The 18,080-nt window shown below is 24.9% G+C and overlaps 3 protein-coding genes across 3 annotated transcripts in view; 2 read left to right on the forward strand and 1 right to left on the reverse strand.

The window, feature by feature from the left end:
* LOC117172341 (zinc finger FYVE domain-containing protein 26 homolog) overlaps positions 1 to 4,245 on the forward strand; it is a 58,909-nt gene extending 54,664 nt beyond the window's left edge. Inside the window, exon 10 of the mRNA XM_033360150.1 lies at positions 3,051 to 4,245. Coding sequence (XP_033216041.1) covers positions 3,051 to 3,218 — 168 coding nt within the window. The 3' untranslated portion in view covers positions 3,219 to 4,245. The remainder of the gene's footprint in view (positions 1 to 3,050) is intronic.
* Positions 4,246 to 6,497: 2,252 nt separating this feature from the next.
* Positions 6,498 to 10,139, reverse strand: LOC117172742 (uncharacterized protein C14orf119). Its single transcript, XM_033360926.1, has 2 exons — positions 9,968 to 10,139; positions 6,498 to 7,870 (listed from the first exon to the last, which is right to left on the reverse strand). The coding sequence occupies exon 2, from the start codon at positions 7,860 to 7,862 to the stop codon at positions 7,500 to 7,502; it is 363 nt and encodes a 120-aa protein (XP_033216817.1). The 5' UTR covers positions 7,863 to 7,870; positions 9,968 to 10,139; the 3' UTR covers positions 6,498 to 7,499.
* A 407-nt stretch (positions 10,140 to 10,546) lies between these two features.
* LOC117173439 (signal recognition particle 14 kDa protein) overlaps positions 10,547 to 18,080 on the forward strand; it is a 13,439-nt gene continuing 5,905 nt past the window's right edge. Inside the window, exons 1-3 of the mRNA XM_033362007.1 lie at positions 10,547 to 10,664; positions 10,730 to 10,802; positions 13,384 to 13,496. Of these exons, the coding sequence (XP_033217898.1) occupies positions 10,641 to 10,664; positions 10,730 to 10,802; positions 13,384 to 13,496 (210 nt within the window). The 5' untranslated portion in view covers positions 10,547 to 10,640. The remainder of the gene's footprint in view (positions 10,665 to 10,729; positions 10,803 to 13,383; positions 13,497 to 18,080) is intronic.

An 18,080-nucleotide genomic window follows, 5' to 3' on the forward strand; every position in this document is an offset into this window, starting at 1 on the left:
GCCATTGAAATCTTTGAAATATTTCTGAAATCTTTGTGAAATAATTGAAATCTTTGTAAATTCTTTTGAAATCTTAGAAATGAGTAAAATCATGAAAAAAAATTGAAATTGTTTTGAAATCATTTAGATCTTTTGCAATCTTAGACATTAATATAATATTTATAATGTTTAAACTCTTCGTGAAATATTTGAAATTTCAAAAATTTAGAAATAGGTCAAATGTTTGAAATATTTGAAGTCATTGAAATCTTTGAAATATTTCTGAAATCTTTGTAAATTCTTTTAAAATCTTAGAAATGAGTAAAATCATGAAAAAAAAATTGAAATTGTTTTTAAATCATTTAGATCTTTTGCAATCTTAGACATTAATATAATCTTTATGATGTTTACACTTTTTGTGAAATATTTGAAATTTCACAAATTTTGTGAAATGTTTGAAATCTTAGAAATACGTAAAATGTTTGAAATATTTGAAGCCATTGAAATCTTTGAAATATTTCTGAAATCTTTGTGAAATAATTGAAATCTTTGTAAATTCTTTTTAAATCTTAGAAATGAGTAAAATCATGAAAAAAAATTTGAAATTGTTTTGAAATCATTTAGATCTTTTGCAATCTTAGACATTAATATAATCATTAGAATGTTTACACTTTTTGTGAAATATTTGAAATTTCAAAAATTTTACAAATTTTGTGAAATGTTTGAAATCTTAGAAATGGGTAAAATGTTTGAAATATTTGAAGTCATTGAAATCTTTGTAAAATCTTTTTAAATCTTAGAAATGAGTAAAATCATGAAAAAAATTTGAAATTGTTTTGAAATCATTTAGATCTTTTGCAATCTTAGACATTAATATAATCATTAGAATGTTTACACTTTTTGTGAAATATTTGAAATTTCAAAAATTTTACAATTTTTTGGAAAAATTTAGAAATAGGTCAAATGTTTGAAATATTTGAAGTCATTGAAATCTTTGAAATATTTCTGAAATCTTTGTAAACTCTTTTGAAATCTTAGAAATGAGTAAAATCATGAAAAAAAAATTGAAATTGTTTTTAAATCATTTAGATCTTTTGCAATCTTAGACATTAATATAATCTTTATGATGTTTATACTTTTTGTGAAATATTTGAAATTTCAAAAATTTCACAAATTTTGTGAAATGTTTGAAATCTTAGAAATAGGTAAAATGTTTGAAATATTTGAAGCCATTGAAATCTTTGAAATATTTCTGAAATCTTTGTGAAATAATTGAAATCTTTGTAAATTCTTTTGAAATCTTAGAAATGAGTAAAATCATGAAAAAATTTGAAATTGTTTTGAAATCATTTAGATCTTTTGCAATCTTAGACATTAATATAATCTTTGTAATTTTTAAATTCTTTGTGAAATATTTGAAATTTCAAAAATTTTACAATTTTTTGAAAAATTTAGAAATATGTAAAATGTTTGAAGTCATTGAAATCTTTGAAATATTTCTGAAATCTTTGTGAAATAATTGAAATCTTAGAAATGAGTAAAATCATGAAAAAAATTGAAATTGTTTTGAAATCATTTAAATCTTTTGCAATCTTAGACATTAATATAATCTTTGTAATGTTTAAATTTTTTGTGAAATATTTGAAATTTCAAAAATTTGTAAAATTTTTGAAGTGTTTGAAATCGTTGTTGAATCATTGAAATTTTCGTGAAAAATTTTGAAATCTTAGAAATTGGTAAAATCTTTGAAATATTTGAAATATTTTGAGATCGTAGAAATTCGTAAAATTTTTGAAATGTTTTAGTTTTAAACCAATTGAGATCATTGTAAAATCTTTTTTAAGCTTTGAAATATTTAAAATCTTTGTAAAACCTTCGAAACGTTTGAACTCTTTGTGAAATATTTGAAATTTCTGAAATTTCTAAAATTTTTGAAACGTTTGAAATGGTTGTGAAATCATTGAAACTCTCGTGAAATATTTTAAAATCTTAGAAACTGGTGAAATCATGACAAAAAAATTTTGAAATTGTTTTGAAATCATTTAGATCTTTTGCAATCTTAACCATTGGTATAATCTTTGAAATGTTCAAACTCTTTGTGAACTATTTGGAATTTAAACATTTTTTTAAATGTTTGGAATTGTTGTGGAATCTTAGGAAATGTTTCAAGTCGTTGTAAACATTTTGAAATGTTTGAACTGTTTGTGAAATATTTGAAATTTTAGAATCTTGTAAAAATTTTGAAACGTTTGATTTTGAAATCTTATAAATTGGTAAAATCTTCGAAATCATTGAAATCTTTAGGAAATATTTTGAGATCGTAGAAATTTGTAAACATTTTGGAATGTTTTCTTTGTAAAATCATTGTGAATTTTAATTTTTTAATCCTTTGAAATATTTAAAATCGTTGTGAAACCTTCGAAATGTTTGAACTCTTCGTGAAATATGTCAACTCGTTGTCCAATCTTTGAAATCTCAGTAAATCTTTGTGAAATCATGGAAATCTTTATGAAATATTTTGAAATCTTAGATCATTTTTAAATAATATTAATATTACTACTTAATGTTCAAACGTAATATTTGAAATGATTGAAATTTATTGAAATTTATGTAAAATAATTTAATTCTTTGTGAAACTTTTTGAAATCCTAGAAATTAAAAAAAAATTGAAATGCTTGAAATTGTAATGGAATTATTTAAATCGGTAGAATTTTTTAAATGTTTCAAATCGTTGTATATTTTTGTGAAATAATTGAGATCTTTTTTTGTTTGTGGTTGATTCTTCACCAATCTATTCAGATTATTACATTTCTCAAATAGGAAAAGAAATAATATGACAAAGCATAAATTTATAAAATGTCTACAATTTTAAAACACCCTTTGTATAATATTTAAATGTTGAAATCTTAAAAATTGATGAAATCTTTGAAGTCGTTGTGCAATCATTGAAATCTTTGAGATTATTGAAATTGTTGCGAAATCTTCAAAATCACTGCAACCTTGGTGAAATCTTAAAAAATTGGTAAAAGACGTAAATATTTACAAACTAATAATGAATTTAATTTCGACAGATAAGTTCCTACGTAGAAAGCAAACAGCTCAAAGCCGCGTATCTTCTCGCAGTGAAACACACGAGAGCTCAAGACATTCGTCGAATTCTAAAAGAGGCTGACCGATTGGGTCAAAACGCAATAAAGTCCATCTGTACCAAATGGCTTCAACAAACTCAAGGATCTTAAACGCCAGAACTAAAATCGTGAAACTCTCTCAATTCCCTTAATTTCCAAACTGTCCATCCAATACCGCTTTTAATCCAATTTTTTTTTGTTATCCTGTCGCATTTAATCGAAAAGTCCAGAGGCAGAAGTTGTACAGAGTAGAAGACTAGAGTTTATTTAAATGTAATTTATTTTCTGCGCATTTACACTCGTGAGGATTCGCGTTGGAGAGCTAGACATGTCTCGAGAATTTTCATTTCCGGTAAGCGCATCTTAACAATAATTTATAATTAAAAGACAATATTTATATTATATCGTAACAAAGTAACATTCGCTTTCAAACAAATATACTACAGCATTGACACTGATGTATTTGTTACGGGCTGTGATACATTCTGCGTGAAGTAAACAACGCTAATAGCGAATAAGTTATTAGTAGAAATAATCATCTATCTAAGGCTCCAGGCAACAATAAAATTAATTTTTAAATAGGCTTCGTTGAACATTTTCAACCTTTTCGAAATTAAGTCTTCCTACGTCTTTTCCTACAAGTAGTCAGTCACCAAAAAAGGAATGATTTTACGGATGTTAGTCTTGAGTGCAGAAATTATTCATAGGCCGAATCGAAAAACAATTTATCAAAGGCAGTTCACTATTTATTTAATTTGAAGTCAATTCTATATATTAGCTTTCAAATTTTCTCTCAGAATATGAAGCTGAAAAAGATTTTCGCCTTTGATGTATTGATTAAAACAAAACTAAATACTTCTTTTGTTTTAATAAAATTCTGACGAGGGACTTTCCCTTTTCCGGAATGGCTTACGAATTTTGGCACTTTTAACGAATTTTCTTCGCAAGAATTTGGGTTGTGTGTATGTACAAGAGCATGAAATTGTCTGAATTATACTTAAGTAAAAAGTATACTCAAGTTTTTTAGAAGTCTTTGACTCGTTAATTATATACGTGCAAAGCAGTAAATCAACGATTATTCCAAGTCCGTTAAAGACGGTCACTTTTACAAGAATTCTGAATAAACATGATATTGAAATTAAAATGTCTTCTTCCTTACTCTCCAATTTAAAAGAATGAAATTTAAATAATGTAAAAATGAAATGACATGATGATAATGTTTGACTAAAGAATTTTTAAAGTACGGATATTTCTATATTTTAATGTGAAAAGAACCTCTATCGGAGAGTATAGGGGAAACCTCCCTACAGTCGATAAATTTTTCTATATCAGATAATTATTAATTTAGAGCATAAACATATATAAAATAATTAATTATAAGTTTAATTTATTAACATGTGTTTGGCCTTACCTATTGATCAAATGAAATTAATTTTGTAAATACTATAACTATTTTTAATTAATCATTATTCACTGTAGGTTGTACAGGCCTCGGACTCACCGCACTTTTAACATTATTTATTACATTTGAGGTTTTATAATTTACATTACACGCATCGTGCGCAGAACCTCAATTTTCAGCTGTGAAATGACAATGATCACGATATTCGGCATCCAGGCCTTGAACTCACTACACTATTCACACTATTTGATACTTTTTTTAGGTACGAAACTATTTTTCTACGATTTAGCAAAAAAAAAAAAAATACATCAAGACTCTATTTTCTTAAAAATTTCTGCTAATTTCACTATTTCTTCACTTTTTCTTGAAAAATATTTTTGAACTTCTTCGCTAATTGGCTCCAAATTTTCAAGCCGAACAAACGAACTCTCTACAAAACAGTTGAGTTTTTACCAAAAAATGTAATATATGATATTTAAACCAAAAAAAGATTTTCGTTTTAAATTAAAAACAGTTGAATACAACCAAAAAAGACGAATTTTCAACAGTCTATTTGCATCCTCAAGCTAAATTTTTAACAACAAAATTTTGCTACCAAAAAATAACTAATTGTTAACAACATACATATATATTCTACAAAATAATTCAATTTTGAACCAAGAGGATTTATTTTCTACTATTAACAAGAATTTTCGACAAAATACGTTAATTTTCTACTAAAATAAAAAAGATTAATAATTTTAAAACAAAGAAAAGGGAAATTTACAATAAAATAATACAATTTTCCAATAACGAGATCAATTTTGAACTAAAATAATGAATCTACAAACAAAAACATTAGTTTTTAATAAAGTAGTTCAACTTTCTACCAAATAGTTGAATTTTTAACCTGAAAATACTAATTTTCAACAAAAATGTAATTTTTGGTAATTTAACCACGAAATTTGTTTAATTAATGTTAAAAAACATTTGAATATAACCAAAAAATATGGATTTTTAACCAAATATTTGAACCCTAAATTAAAACAGTTTAATTTTCAACCATAAATTGCATTTTTAACAACAAAATGATTTTCTATCAAAAAATACAAATTGTAAATCAAGTACATATATTTTTTTACTAAATAGTTCAATTTTCAACTAAAATGATTAATTTTCTGTCCGAAAAGATGATTTTTTTTAAATAAGTAAAGTTTTAACCAAATAGTTCAATTTTCTACGAGAAAATCCAAATTTTTAGAAAATTACCTAATTTTGCAGCTAAACATTTTGAACAATAAATGTGATGTTAGTCTCAATTTTATTTGATTAATTTTTTGTCTATATTTTTTTCGTTCCTACATAATTTTGAACTAAATAGTTAAATTTTCAAGCTAAAAAAGATCAATTTTTCACTGAGGATTAATTTTTATTAAAAAAACAACGGATTTTGTACAAAAAAGTTTAATCTTTTACCTAATAGTTGAATTTTATACCAAATTGTGAAATTTTCATGTCAAAAAGACTATTTTTTTTATAAAACAGTTGCACTTTCAAGCTCAGGATATGAATTTACAGCAAAAAATTTGTTTTACAACCAACTTCAGTTGAATTAAAAAAAAAAAATATATAACAATAAAAACGAACTTTAGGCTAAAATTAGAAATATTATACAAAAAAACAGAACTTTTTAAAAACAGGTCAACTTTCAACAAACTAGTTGCATTGTTTATCTGAAAATATGAATTTTCTATAAACAATGTAATAGTTGATATTTAAAAAAAAAAGATTTTAATTTAAAATTTAAAAAAAGGTGGATCGAACCAACAAAAACTAATTTTTAAGAAATTAATAGAATCCTCATCTAAAAAAAGATTAATTTTCAACTAAACAATTGTATTTTGAACCAAAGAATTTATTTTCTTGCAAATAAGACTAATTTTCAATAAAATACGGCAATTTTCAACAAAATGGGGAAGAACTGTGAAGCCTGCAATAAATAAATAGATATTTTGATCATTTATAGACTGAAGAAAAATATTTTAAATAAACATTAAAATTAATTTTTAATACTGGAAAAATTTTTGACAATATTTTTTTAAAATGTTGAAACTATGTACACTATTTTTGATCTCTAAAAGTGAGCCCGAGGTCTGGTTTAATTATTCACTGTAGGTTAGTTACATTTTTTTGTTTTCCTTTGAATTCTTTTGAGTTCTTGGAATTCTGTATTCTTTCAAATTCTTTCGAATTTCATAGAAATACTTTTAAACTCTTTTAAATTCGCTTGAAATATAAATCCCTCTGAATTCCCGGATATATTCCGAATTCCTTGAAATCTTGTAAACTCACTAAAGTGTTCTGAATTCTCTGAATTTCTCTCAATTTATTGAGTCTTTCCAAATTCAAACGAATTTAAAAGAATTTGAACAATTTTAAAAGAATTTGAACGATTTTAAAAGAATTTGAAGCCACTTACATAAATTTAAAAGATTACAAAGGAATTTAATTACTTTTTCACTTAAGAATTGATAAACGTCGAATGATGATTCGAATTTTACAAAATGGAATGTTTCGTAGACTAGAAAAGTTTACACAAAACGATCACTTACAAAATTACATAATTGGAATGTAGTACGAATTCTGCAGCTCTGATATTTCTACAATTATTACAATAAATCATTTTTAAAAATTTCGCCGAGATCCACATTTTTTCTTAAACAAGGATGGCCATTATAAAATTAACAATTTCCTGAAAAAATGTATAAAATATAAGTTGCAAAAGTAAGATCTACTTTTTTCGAACTGCGACTGAACGAAAGTTAGTTGTAGAATTTTTTAACAATGATTCTCTAGAGTCAGACTATTGTAGAAATATATAAAAATGATATCGAGCAATATTCCAGTCTTTCTCGATTAAAAAAAAAATCCTCTCCTTGTGAGAAGTTCGCAATTTCAATTACGTTCTCAGGGTTATAAATTGCCATAGCATTTTGATATACCTTTTTGAGTTAATTGCTCTCAGTCTCGTCCTCGTCTTCGGTGCCTTCGGATAACCTCTGGTCGTATTGTTCAGCGAATTTAGGATCCATGTTTTTGATGGAGGAGATCAGGGAGTCCTTTTGTTGCTGAGACCAATTTTGACTCCATTCGCGAAAGAGTTTGATGCGACATTGGAATAAACTTGGAGGACGATCCAAGTCATCTTTGCTGCAGAGGCCTTCGATTCCTGAGAGGAGACCGTTTACTAGACCTGGGGGACTGCATCGCTCGAGCAAAATAGCCAGGAAGTCACCCCGCTGCATTTCTGACCATTCTTGGAACCACTCGATGATGTAACGCAGCTGTGCCTCGTTCGAGAGGGTCGTAGACATTTTTTCATCTGGAAAAAGGTTTTCTTTTTTTGCAAATACTTACATTTCATTTGAACGTCTTCAAATTTCGGTTAGTCTTAAAATTTAATGACTTAATAATTCGCGAGATTTTTGGTCAGTTCTCACAAAACATTTAGAAACCTTGGACACATCACTTTTATTGACAATATTTATTACATGTGAGGTTTTGTAATTTACATTACACGAATCATGCGAAGGACCCCGATTTTCATCTGTGAAATGGCAATGATCATGATATTCGACATCGAGGCCTTGAACTCACTAACCTATTTTGCTACGATTTCGAATAACAGGACACTAAAGACTATGCTCACAATTGTCTGCTAATGCCACTACTTCATTACTTTTCTTTAAAGGTCCAAAATTTGGAATTTTAAGACAAAAACGTGAGCTTTTAAAAAAAAGCTGAAATTTCAACCAAAATGATGAATTCTCAACAAATATGTTGAATAATGGATGTGATGTTGTCTAAATTTTATTTCATTAATTTATACTATACATTTTGATCGTTTGTAGACATTTTAAAATAAATAATTAAATTCTTAAACTAAAAAAGATCAATTGTTAAGCGAAAATAGTGTACATACATTTTTGTTCATGTAAATTAATTTTCAATAAAAAAATCAAATTTTGTACTAAATAATTTAATCTTATAACAAAATGTAGAGTTTTCAAAACTGAAAAGAAGAATTTTCTATAAATTAGTTGAATTTTCAACCTGAGATGATCAATTTTCAACAACAAAAAAAGAACTTTCAAGAAATTATTTCAATCTTCATCCAAGAGGTTGTATTTTCAATTTTCAAACATGAATTTTCAAGAAAAAATGTAATTTTTGGTATTTCGACAAACACGAACTTGAATCCTCAATTACAACAGGTTAATTTTCAACCAATCCGCTTCGTTTTTAACCAAAAAGAATTGATTTCCTATGCAAAAAGAAGATTTTTGAATAAAATACATATATTTTATACCAAGCATTTTAATTTTAAACCAAGAGAATTTGTCTTTTATCGAAAAAGAGGAGTTAAAAAAAATACATTTATTTTTAACATATTAGTTGAATTAGTTGAAATTCAATTATTTTGTTGATAATTTGTTTTTGTTCGATGAATTAAATTGTTTTTTATTTAAAATAAAAATATCTTTGGATGAAAATATCAGCTATTACATTTTTCGTTGACGATTAATTTTTTTTTAAAACGTAACTACTTAGTTTTTGTTGAAGATTAATCATTTTAGTTGAAAATTGGTATTTTTTTGTAGACAATTATTAAGTTGAAAAGTAATTTTTTTGTAAAAAATTTACATTTTCGGGTTTCAAATTCCTTTCTGCAAAAAAATTGTCTCTTTCGGATAATCTTTAATACTTTGAAGTTAAAAATATAACTGGTTGACGATTAATTTTTTGGTTGAAAAGGCAAGTACTTTGTTCAAACTTGATGAAGTCATTTTTTGAGTCGAAGATTCATCGTTTTAGTTTAAAATTGGTCCTTTTTGGTAGAAAATTATTATTATTGATAGAAAATTCTTGTATTTAGTCGAGAATTCAACTATTGAGTTTAAAAGTAATTTTTTGTGGAAAATATTCGCATTTTCGGGTTGAAAAAATAATCTTTTTTATAGAAAATTCGTCCCTTTTGGAAAATATTTAATGAATTTTGATGACAGACTGATGATAAAATTTAATGATATAATTAATAATATCTTATCAATAAATAACAATTTACACTTAAAAAAATAAATGAAAATATATAACAATCATAACAATCGAGACTTTGCATTTACTAAATTTTGAGGTTAGGAAACATGATTTCAATTATACAATTGAAGTATAAAATTCCTCATTTAAAACACCAAAATGCCGAGACACATTACTCAAAGTTATAATCAAACACATATAAAACGAGTATATTATTTAAATTGCTTTTGAAATTCCGTAATTCATAGAGATTCTCCGAAAATACTGAAGCAAAAATTAAGGTTAAGTTACGGCTTTGATACTAAAAGTCTTGCAATCTATCCAATTTAGTTGATTAAGTATTATAAATATTACCCTATAAATTATTGTGTTTTATAGTTACCAGTCGAAGTGCAAAATATTTAGTTGCAGTCCCTGGAATGCAATTTTAATTTGCAATTTCCGGATGTCTGTTCCTGCCAGATTTACCGTTTCTGCAATTCTGTAATAATCTGCACTCTGCACTGCAGTCTGCAGAACGAGGATTGAGGAAATAAAAAATTCTCGAGTCGTATATGTATATATATATAAGCATAAAATTGGTATTTTATAATAAATATTAAAATACAGAAAAAATGGATCGAAAGTTAAAAATATTTTGAAGAAATGCCGTAATATGTAAGAAAAAGTTTTATTTTTGTGTTTTCAGACATGGAAGAATTAATATTTTTACAATGTAATTAAATTTTTAATCAGTTCTTATTATAGTAATGATTTCAACTTCTTAATAATTCACTTTCTATCCAAAAATTCTTTAAATAAAGTTTATTTTTGAGATCGTTTTTCTTTTTTTTTGAATTTGGAGCCTAGCTTTTCCCCTTTTGTCTCTCGACCAATAAACGATCTCCAATTCTCTTCGTTTAGCCAATCCCCGATGATTTTCAGTGGAATAACTCTCTTCGATTTGACAGCGTATGCGTAGGCGGCATAGGTGTCAATTCGAGTCAGGTGGCATGCTCTAACCTCAAAACAGTTTTTATTTGACGTTGAGAGGACAGACATATGCTACCATCGTAATGGTTTTACTGGAAAACGATGCGGTAAATAATTGTGAAATAATGATCTACAAGTTAGGAAATTAATTTTCTAATCAAAATTTATTCAGTTTTTAGTCGAGCTAACACGTCTTTTCGAAAAATCACGACTTTCCGGTGCTGTGTCATTGACCATCAAAAGGTGTAAGTAAAATGAGGGATATACTTATGAAATTTCTTTGAATTATTTATTCTCAATTTGTTTTCCTGAAATTCGGAACATTTTCTACTTCTTTTTTGATCTTGGGAGTAATTATTTCAATTTATGAATGCTTGGTGATTCTTTAATTTGTGACCGATTCATATAAATATTTTGTCAATATAGATCTCAAAAATCGTGCAGAACACATTATTTCAGTTATTTCTTCATTGTATTGCTCCCATAATCTGTAATATTAGTATTTCTCAATTTCAAGCTTAAATTTGTCATAATTATTATTTTTTATTATATAATTAATTTTTTTAAGTTTAAAAGTTAATTTAGTTCAAAATTCAAGTATCTGTCTGAAAATGCACGTATTTTGTTGAAAATTCGTTCTTTTTGGTAGAAAATTAATCTTCTTGGTGGAAAAATCATCGTTTTGCTTGATAATTCCACAGTTTTTTTGTGCAATTTTTTCTTTCTTGAATAAAAAATATTTCTTAATTGAAAATCCAAGTCATGTTGAAAACTCGTATTTTTTTATTTAAAATTAAAATCTTTTTTGTTTGCAATATCAGCTTCATTTTTCGTTCAGAATTCACCTTTTTTTGAAATTAAAATTCAATAAATTAGTTGACAGTTAAACTCTTTTATTAAAAACTATTTTTTTTTGCTTTGAGATTTATTATTTTCATTTAAAATTCAAATCTGGTTGAAAAATGTGCTATTTAGTTGAAATCTCTGTTTTTTTTGGCTGAAAGTTAATTTTTTTACAGGCAATTAAACTGTATTAGTTGAAACTCTAACTATTTTTTTAATTTTTTGTTTTTTTGTTGCAAAATAATTTTCTTTGTTGGAATTTCATGTTTTTGGTTCAAAATTCAACTATTCTAGTTAAAGGTTCTTTTTTTTAGTTGAAAATTCATTTTCCTGACTTAAAATTTGTATATTTTAGTTTCAAATTCAACTATTTTGTTGAAAAATCGTCATTTTTGTAGAAAATTAATATTTTTGTTTGAAAATTTAATCTTTGGTACAAAATTTAAGCAATCCAGTAAAATACTCATAATTTTTGGTTATATTTTTTTTTACATCTTTTTGGTTGAAAACAATACTACTTGTTTAAAAGTTTAGCTCTTGTGTTAAACATTCATTATTTTAGTTGAAAATTTATCTTTTTTATTTGCAAATACAATCGTTTTGTCGAGAAATAATGTATTTTTTTGAAAAATCGTAGTTTTTGGTATAAAATTAATCTTTCCCGTTGAAAATACAACTATTTTGTTATAAATTAATCTATATTTTTGTAAATGCAATATTTTTATTCGAAAAGTTAGGTATCTGAATCTGTTTAAATTGATTTTAACGTAGTACTTTCAATAGTCACAAAACTGTATATGTTTAAAAATTTTTTTTAATGGTTTACCTCGTAAACGTTTCAACATTTCTTAAAATGCCTCGAAATCTTCTATAATATCATGAAATCTTATAAATTTATTTGACACCTCATAAAATCCCGTAAATAATATCAAATAAATTGAAAAACTTCGAAAAAATATTATTCCATCATGATAAGTGGAAAATTTTGCGAAAGCCCGTGAAATCGCTTTTTTTTTTTTTTTAATTATTTGAAATATCTCATAATCTTTTAATCCTCTCGAAATTACTTCGAATTCTGAATCATACTGAATTTTTTAAAAATATTTTACAATTCCTAGAAATCCTCTGAAATTCCTCAAAATGATTTTTAAAAACTGTCAATTCCTTCGAAATATTTAAAAATAAGTTGAAATCTCTTGAAATCCCTTGAAATATTTTAAAGCTCTACAAATGCCTTAAAGTTTTCTAAAATGAGTTGAAATTCATAAAAATCATGTGAAATCTCCTGAAATCCTTAGAAAATCTGTGAAATCCCTTGAAATAATTTAAAGTTACTTGCAATCATTTTAGAAATGCTGTGAAATCTTTTGAAATATTTCAAGAATCCTTAAAATTGAAACCTTTTAAAATATTCCGATGTGCCCTGAAATATTTTGAAATACATTGAAAAAAATTTTAATCTTTAAAAATCTTTCGAAATATCTGAAAGTCTTCATAAATCGATTAAAATTTAAAGATATTTTGAGGAAATCTTTTAAAATATTTTACAACTCTTTAGTCCCGCTTGAAATATTTCGAAATACTGCGGAAAAGTTAAAAAATTTTTTTAAACTTTTCAAAGTCCCGAAATTTTCTGAAATTTGGTGTAATATTTAGAAATCTTTGAAATCTCAATATCTGATGTGTACTCCAAATTTGATTGATTAGTCCCTCGATATTAAATAATTGACGGAAATTAATAACTTCTATGTTAAACAAAATTAAATTTTATACTTTAATTTTTATTAAATTTTATTTCCAATTGTTTTCTTTTTTTTTTTGTACCAATGATTTTGCGAATAATTTGTGTTTGGGTTTATATCTGTTCAATGATTTATAAAATTATTGATCCATCTTTGAAAAATTGTTGAAAATGCTGTTTTTCTTAAAAGTTTATGAAAAAATAGCGTATCTTTGTATGTTTTATGTATTTTTATTTTGCAGTTAATGGACACAATAAGCCAGTACCCCGGAAAGGGAGGCCACCTTTGCCAACTCCCACGGAATATCTTTGCCTAGTTCGTGCCTCTTTGAGATCGAAGAAGATCTCGACAGTTGTAAGTTTATTTTAATATTATCAACGACAATTTGAAGAATAAATCTTCAATTATTTTCATAATATTTATCATTTTTTTCCTTTTCTAGGCAATTTTATTGGTTTTTGTTCAAAGCATTTCAATTTTTTTGGCGCTTTTAATTTCTGAAATTCTTATTAAAATTAAAACTTTTAAATTAAAAACGGGTTTCAGTCCAAAGCGTTTAGATCTGAACTCTTTTCAATTAAAAGAATTTAAATTAATATTTGTTTAAATAAGAAACATTAAATTATGTACGTTTTTTAGTATCTAGAAAATCAATTTAAAATGGTTTTTATATGGAAACGATGAAATTTTGTTTATTTTATATTAAAAAATTCTTTTAAATTTTGAAACTTCTAAGTTACTAGCATTCAATTTTTGATGTTTTTTATTTTTAAAATGCATATTTTGACTCTTTAAAGTTAAAAAAATTTGAAAAAAAAAGAATTCCAATGCAGTAAATTTTAATTTTTTAAATTAATTAAATTAATTTTTTTAATTTCGGACACTTTTTTTAACGATGCAACTATTTTGATACTAAATTTTTAAAAAAATATTACTGTTCCTAAAATTTCTAGATAATTTTTCACTTTTGCTTTCCACGTGTTTGCTAACTTGTTCGCTAGATTTACTAAAATAACATATCGCCCATCGGAAAAATGGATAACGGGATTTCGAAGTATTCCAAGTAATTTAGAAGGATTTTACTAGACATTCGAGATTTTATAGAATTTCCAAGGTCTTTTAAGATTTATAAATTTGCAGTTGATTTGAAAAAGTTTAGCGTATTTCAAGAAATTGATCAATTTTTAAAGAACTTCAAATGATTTCGTAACATTTAAAAGATTTCTGAGGATTTTTACAGTATTTATAAAATTTCAAGGTATTTTCAAGAATTTAATAATATTTGAGAAATTATTTGGACTTTTAAAGAAATTAAAAGAATACAAATAATAGACGACTGGAATTTAAATACGAATTCCCATCTAACTTTTAGATCAGATTTTTAAATAGTAAATATATATATAATATTTTGAAAATCAGAATAAAGAGAACAATAATTGTTTTTTTAAAAATGTTTCTGTCAAAAAGTGTGGGTTTTCTCTGTATAATATGTAAATTCCATCTAAAACACTTTTGTTTCCGATAAAGAGTTATTTTTATCATCCAATAAGTACTTTAAACTAAAAAAAAAGAATTGGATTGCAGTGTTTTATGTACAAATTAAAATTTTTCAAATGTATTAATTTATTTCAAACAAACAAAAAAGTTTTTTCTACTTTAAAACATAACTCTTTAACAAATATTGGAATTTTCAACAAAATAATTTAATTTTGAACATAATAGTTGAATATTCAATCTAACAAGACAAAGTGCCAACGAAAAAGTCTCATAGTTTATATTTTAATAAAAAAATAATGAAAATTATACAAAAAAAGAAAAGAATTTTAAAACCAAACAGACAAATTTCCAACAATGATAGATTTTTCCCTGAAAAAATAAATCAAAATTTATCTAAATTATTGAACCTTCAATCCAGAAAATAAATTTTCTTTACAAAAATTTAATTTTTAAACAAAAAATATGAATGTTCAACAAAAAATTAATTTTCCACGAAATTGATGCATTTTTACACAAAAAAAAAGAAATTTCAAACTAAAAAATCATTGTTTACAAACAAAAAAACGCGAATTTTTAACTAAAAAATATCAATCTTAAAAAATGGAAAAGTTCCATTTTCTGTTAAAAAATGAATTCTAAACAAACAAAAAAAGAAGTGTTTTCCACTAAACAGTTAAATTTTCAATCAGACATAAGTCTTCAATAAAAAAAAGATTCACAACGTAGTTTAACTTTGACCGAAGTAGTTGAATTTTTAATTTAAAAAGATTAATTTACAAAAAAATGAAATTTCTTCTATAACCGATGAAGTTTTAAATCAAAAAGATAAATTAAAAAAAAAAAGTTGAATTTTCTGTTGAAAAAGATTTTAATCGAATTTTCACGATCAAACTATGCATTTTTTAAAAAGGAATAATTTTCTACCAAAAAAATTGAATTTTCAAACAAAAAAGACAAATTTTTAACCCAAAAGGATGACTTTTTAACAAAATTGTTGAATTCTCTAGAAAATAGTTGCATTTTTATCAAAAAAGCTGCGTTTTCATCAAAAAAAGATTCCAGTTAACTCAGTAACATCAAAAATTGAATTTTTCTTACAAAAAAATTAGTTTATACAAAGAAAATTGAATTTTGGATTCAAAGAGACGAATTTTTTCAACCAAAAAGGATGATTTTGTAACAAAACAGTTCAATTCTTTACTAAATAGTTGCATTTTTATTCAAAAAAGATCAATTTTGTACTAAAACAGATAAATTTGTTATAAAAAAATTTTTTTATGAATGAAACTTTCATCCAGAAAATATTTCAGTTCATTGTTCAACACGAAAATACAAATTTTAAACAAAAAGTAAATTTCCTACGAAATAATTAAGTTTTCAGAAAAATCGTATAATGGCTTAATTTCTAACCAAACAGCTGCATTTTTATAAAAAAAAAAAAACAAGATTTAATTTCTGCTAAAGCAGGTAAACTTTAAAATAAAAAAGACAAACTAACAAAAAGAGAGTTGAATTTTCAACCGAAAATTTAACAAAAAAATTCAATTTCCTATTAATTAAAATAAATTCTGAGATTCTCATCAATTCTCAGAGAATTTATTTTTCGGTTATATTCTCGTTAATATTCTTATTCTCGTTACGTTCTCAAAGTAATATAACCTATTCTTTCTAGTTTGAATTTTGATCGTTTAACCATTCCCAATAATGAATTTAATTATTTTTAAAGGTATTTTGAAATTTCCAAGAAATTTATCGAGACTTTAAATATTTTTACGGTATATCAAAGAATTTCCTTAGATTTCAGAAAATTTTAAAGGATGTTGAAAACAGTAGGAAACTTTAGAGAGTAAATAAAGCAAATGGAATTTTACGGAATTTCTAAGGATTGCTGGGAATTTCAAAAAATATTTTTGGATTTTAGCAAATTTCAATAGATTTACAAATTTCGAGGGAATTTCAATTGATTTCGTAAGATTAAACAGATTTGGATGATTTCACGTTATTTATTCAATTTTAAGGTATTTCAAGAAATTTGAAAATATTTGAGAGATTCATAGGATTTTGAAAGACATGAAAAGGTTCCCTAAGATTTTAAAGGAATTTCTTTAGCTTTTATGGAATCTATAAAAATTGGATAGTTTTCCAGAGATTGTAGATGATTTCAGCAGAATTCGATGATTTTCAATAGATTTCAGTTGATTTTAACGGATTTCAAGGGTTTTTAAAATATATTTCAATTGATATGACAGATTTCAAGATGTTTTACGGAATTCTACTCGATTTTTGTACATTTTACGTAATTTAATAAATTTGAATGGATCTCAAATGATTTTAAAAAACTCCGGGTTTTATTTTAATCCTAAATTTTTACGGAATATCGAAGAATTTCCTAGAATATCCAGGATATCAATTATATTAAAATGATCTCAAGGGATTTCAGCGGATTTCTGTAAAAAGCTTAGGAGTAAATAAATCAAATTAAATTTCTACGGGTGAATTGAGATTTAAACAATTTGAAAGAATTTTAAATAATATACTATATTTTACAAGGTTCCGAAAATTTTCATGGGATTGCAAGGAATTTCATTGGATTGTAGCAAATTTCAAGAAGTTCACAAATTTCGAAAAAATTCAAAATAATTTCATAAGATTTCAAGGAATTTTGATAGTATTTTTAAGATTTCAAAGTATTTCAAGGAATTTAAAAATATTTAAGGGTTTTTTATTTCAGAAGATTTCAACAGAATTGAAGGTTTTTTAAATAGATTTCAATGAATTTCAACAGATTTAAAAGATTTGTAGGATTACTTGGAATTCACCAAATTTGTGAGATTTTGAAAATTTGAATGGATTTCAAATTATTTTAAAGAGTTTTTTTTTTTTTAATTTCAAGGCATTGAACGAGATTTCAAACACTTTTACGGAATTCAAAGATAATAAATAAAATAAATAAAAATAAATTGAATGAAATTTTATGGGATTTCTACGGATTGCATAGGATTTAAATAATTTTAAATAATCTAAAATAATATAGGATATTTTAAAATTTCCGAAAAAATAAATGGCATTTCAAGAAACAAATTTATAAATAATAATACGCCCCTGAATAAATTTCATGAGATTTAAAAAATGATTTCGTAAGATTAAAAAGATTTCATGCTATTTTGGGCTGTATTTACAAAGTTTCAAAGTATTTCAAGGAATTTAAAAATTTTTTAGGGATTCATAGGATTTTAAATGAAATGAAAAGATTTCATATGATTTTAAGGGCATCTGACACAGCTAAATACCTATATTACCGATCACAGTTTTTCAGTTCACTGAATGTTATTTTGAACTCAAGAACTTTTTTTGTAAATAAAATATCGAGCTGAAACTTTGGGAAATGTATTAGAGTACAATAAAGTACGTTTAGGTACTGCATTTTGGTAGGAACTTCAC

The sequence above is a fragment of the Belonocnema kinseyi genome, chromosome 5 (assembly GCF_010883055.1).
Source record: "Belonocnema kinseyi isolate 2016_QV_RU_SX_M_011 chromosome 5, B_treatae_v1, whole genome shotgun sequence".
In the NCBI taxonomy this organism is placed as follows: Eukaryota; Metazoa; Arthropoda; class Insecta; order Hymenoptera; family Cynipidae; genus Belonocnema; species Belonocnema kinseyi.

Excerpts from the sequence above, each read along its gene's own strand:
- LOC117172742 (XM_033360926.1), bottom strand. The coding sequence starts at position 7,862 with ATGTCTACGACCCTCTCGAACGAGGCACAGCTGCGTTACATCATCGAG.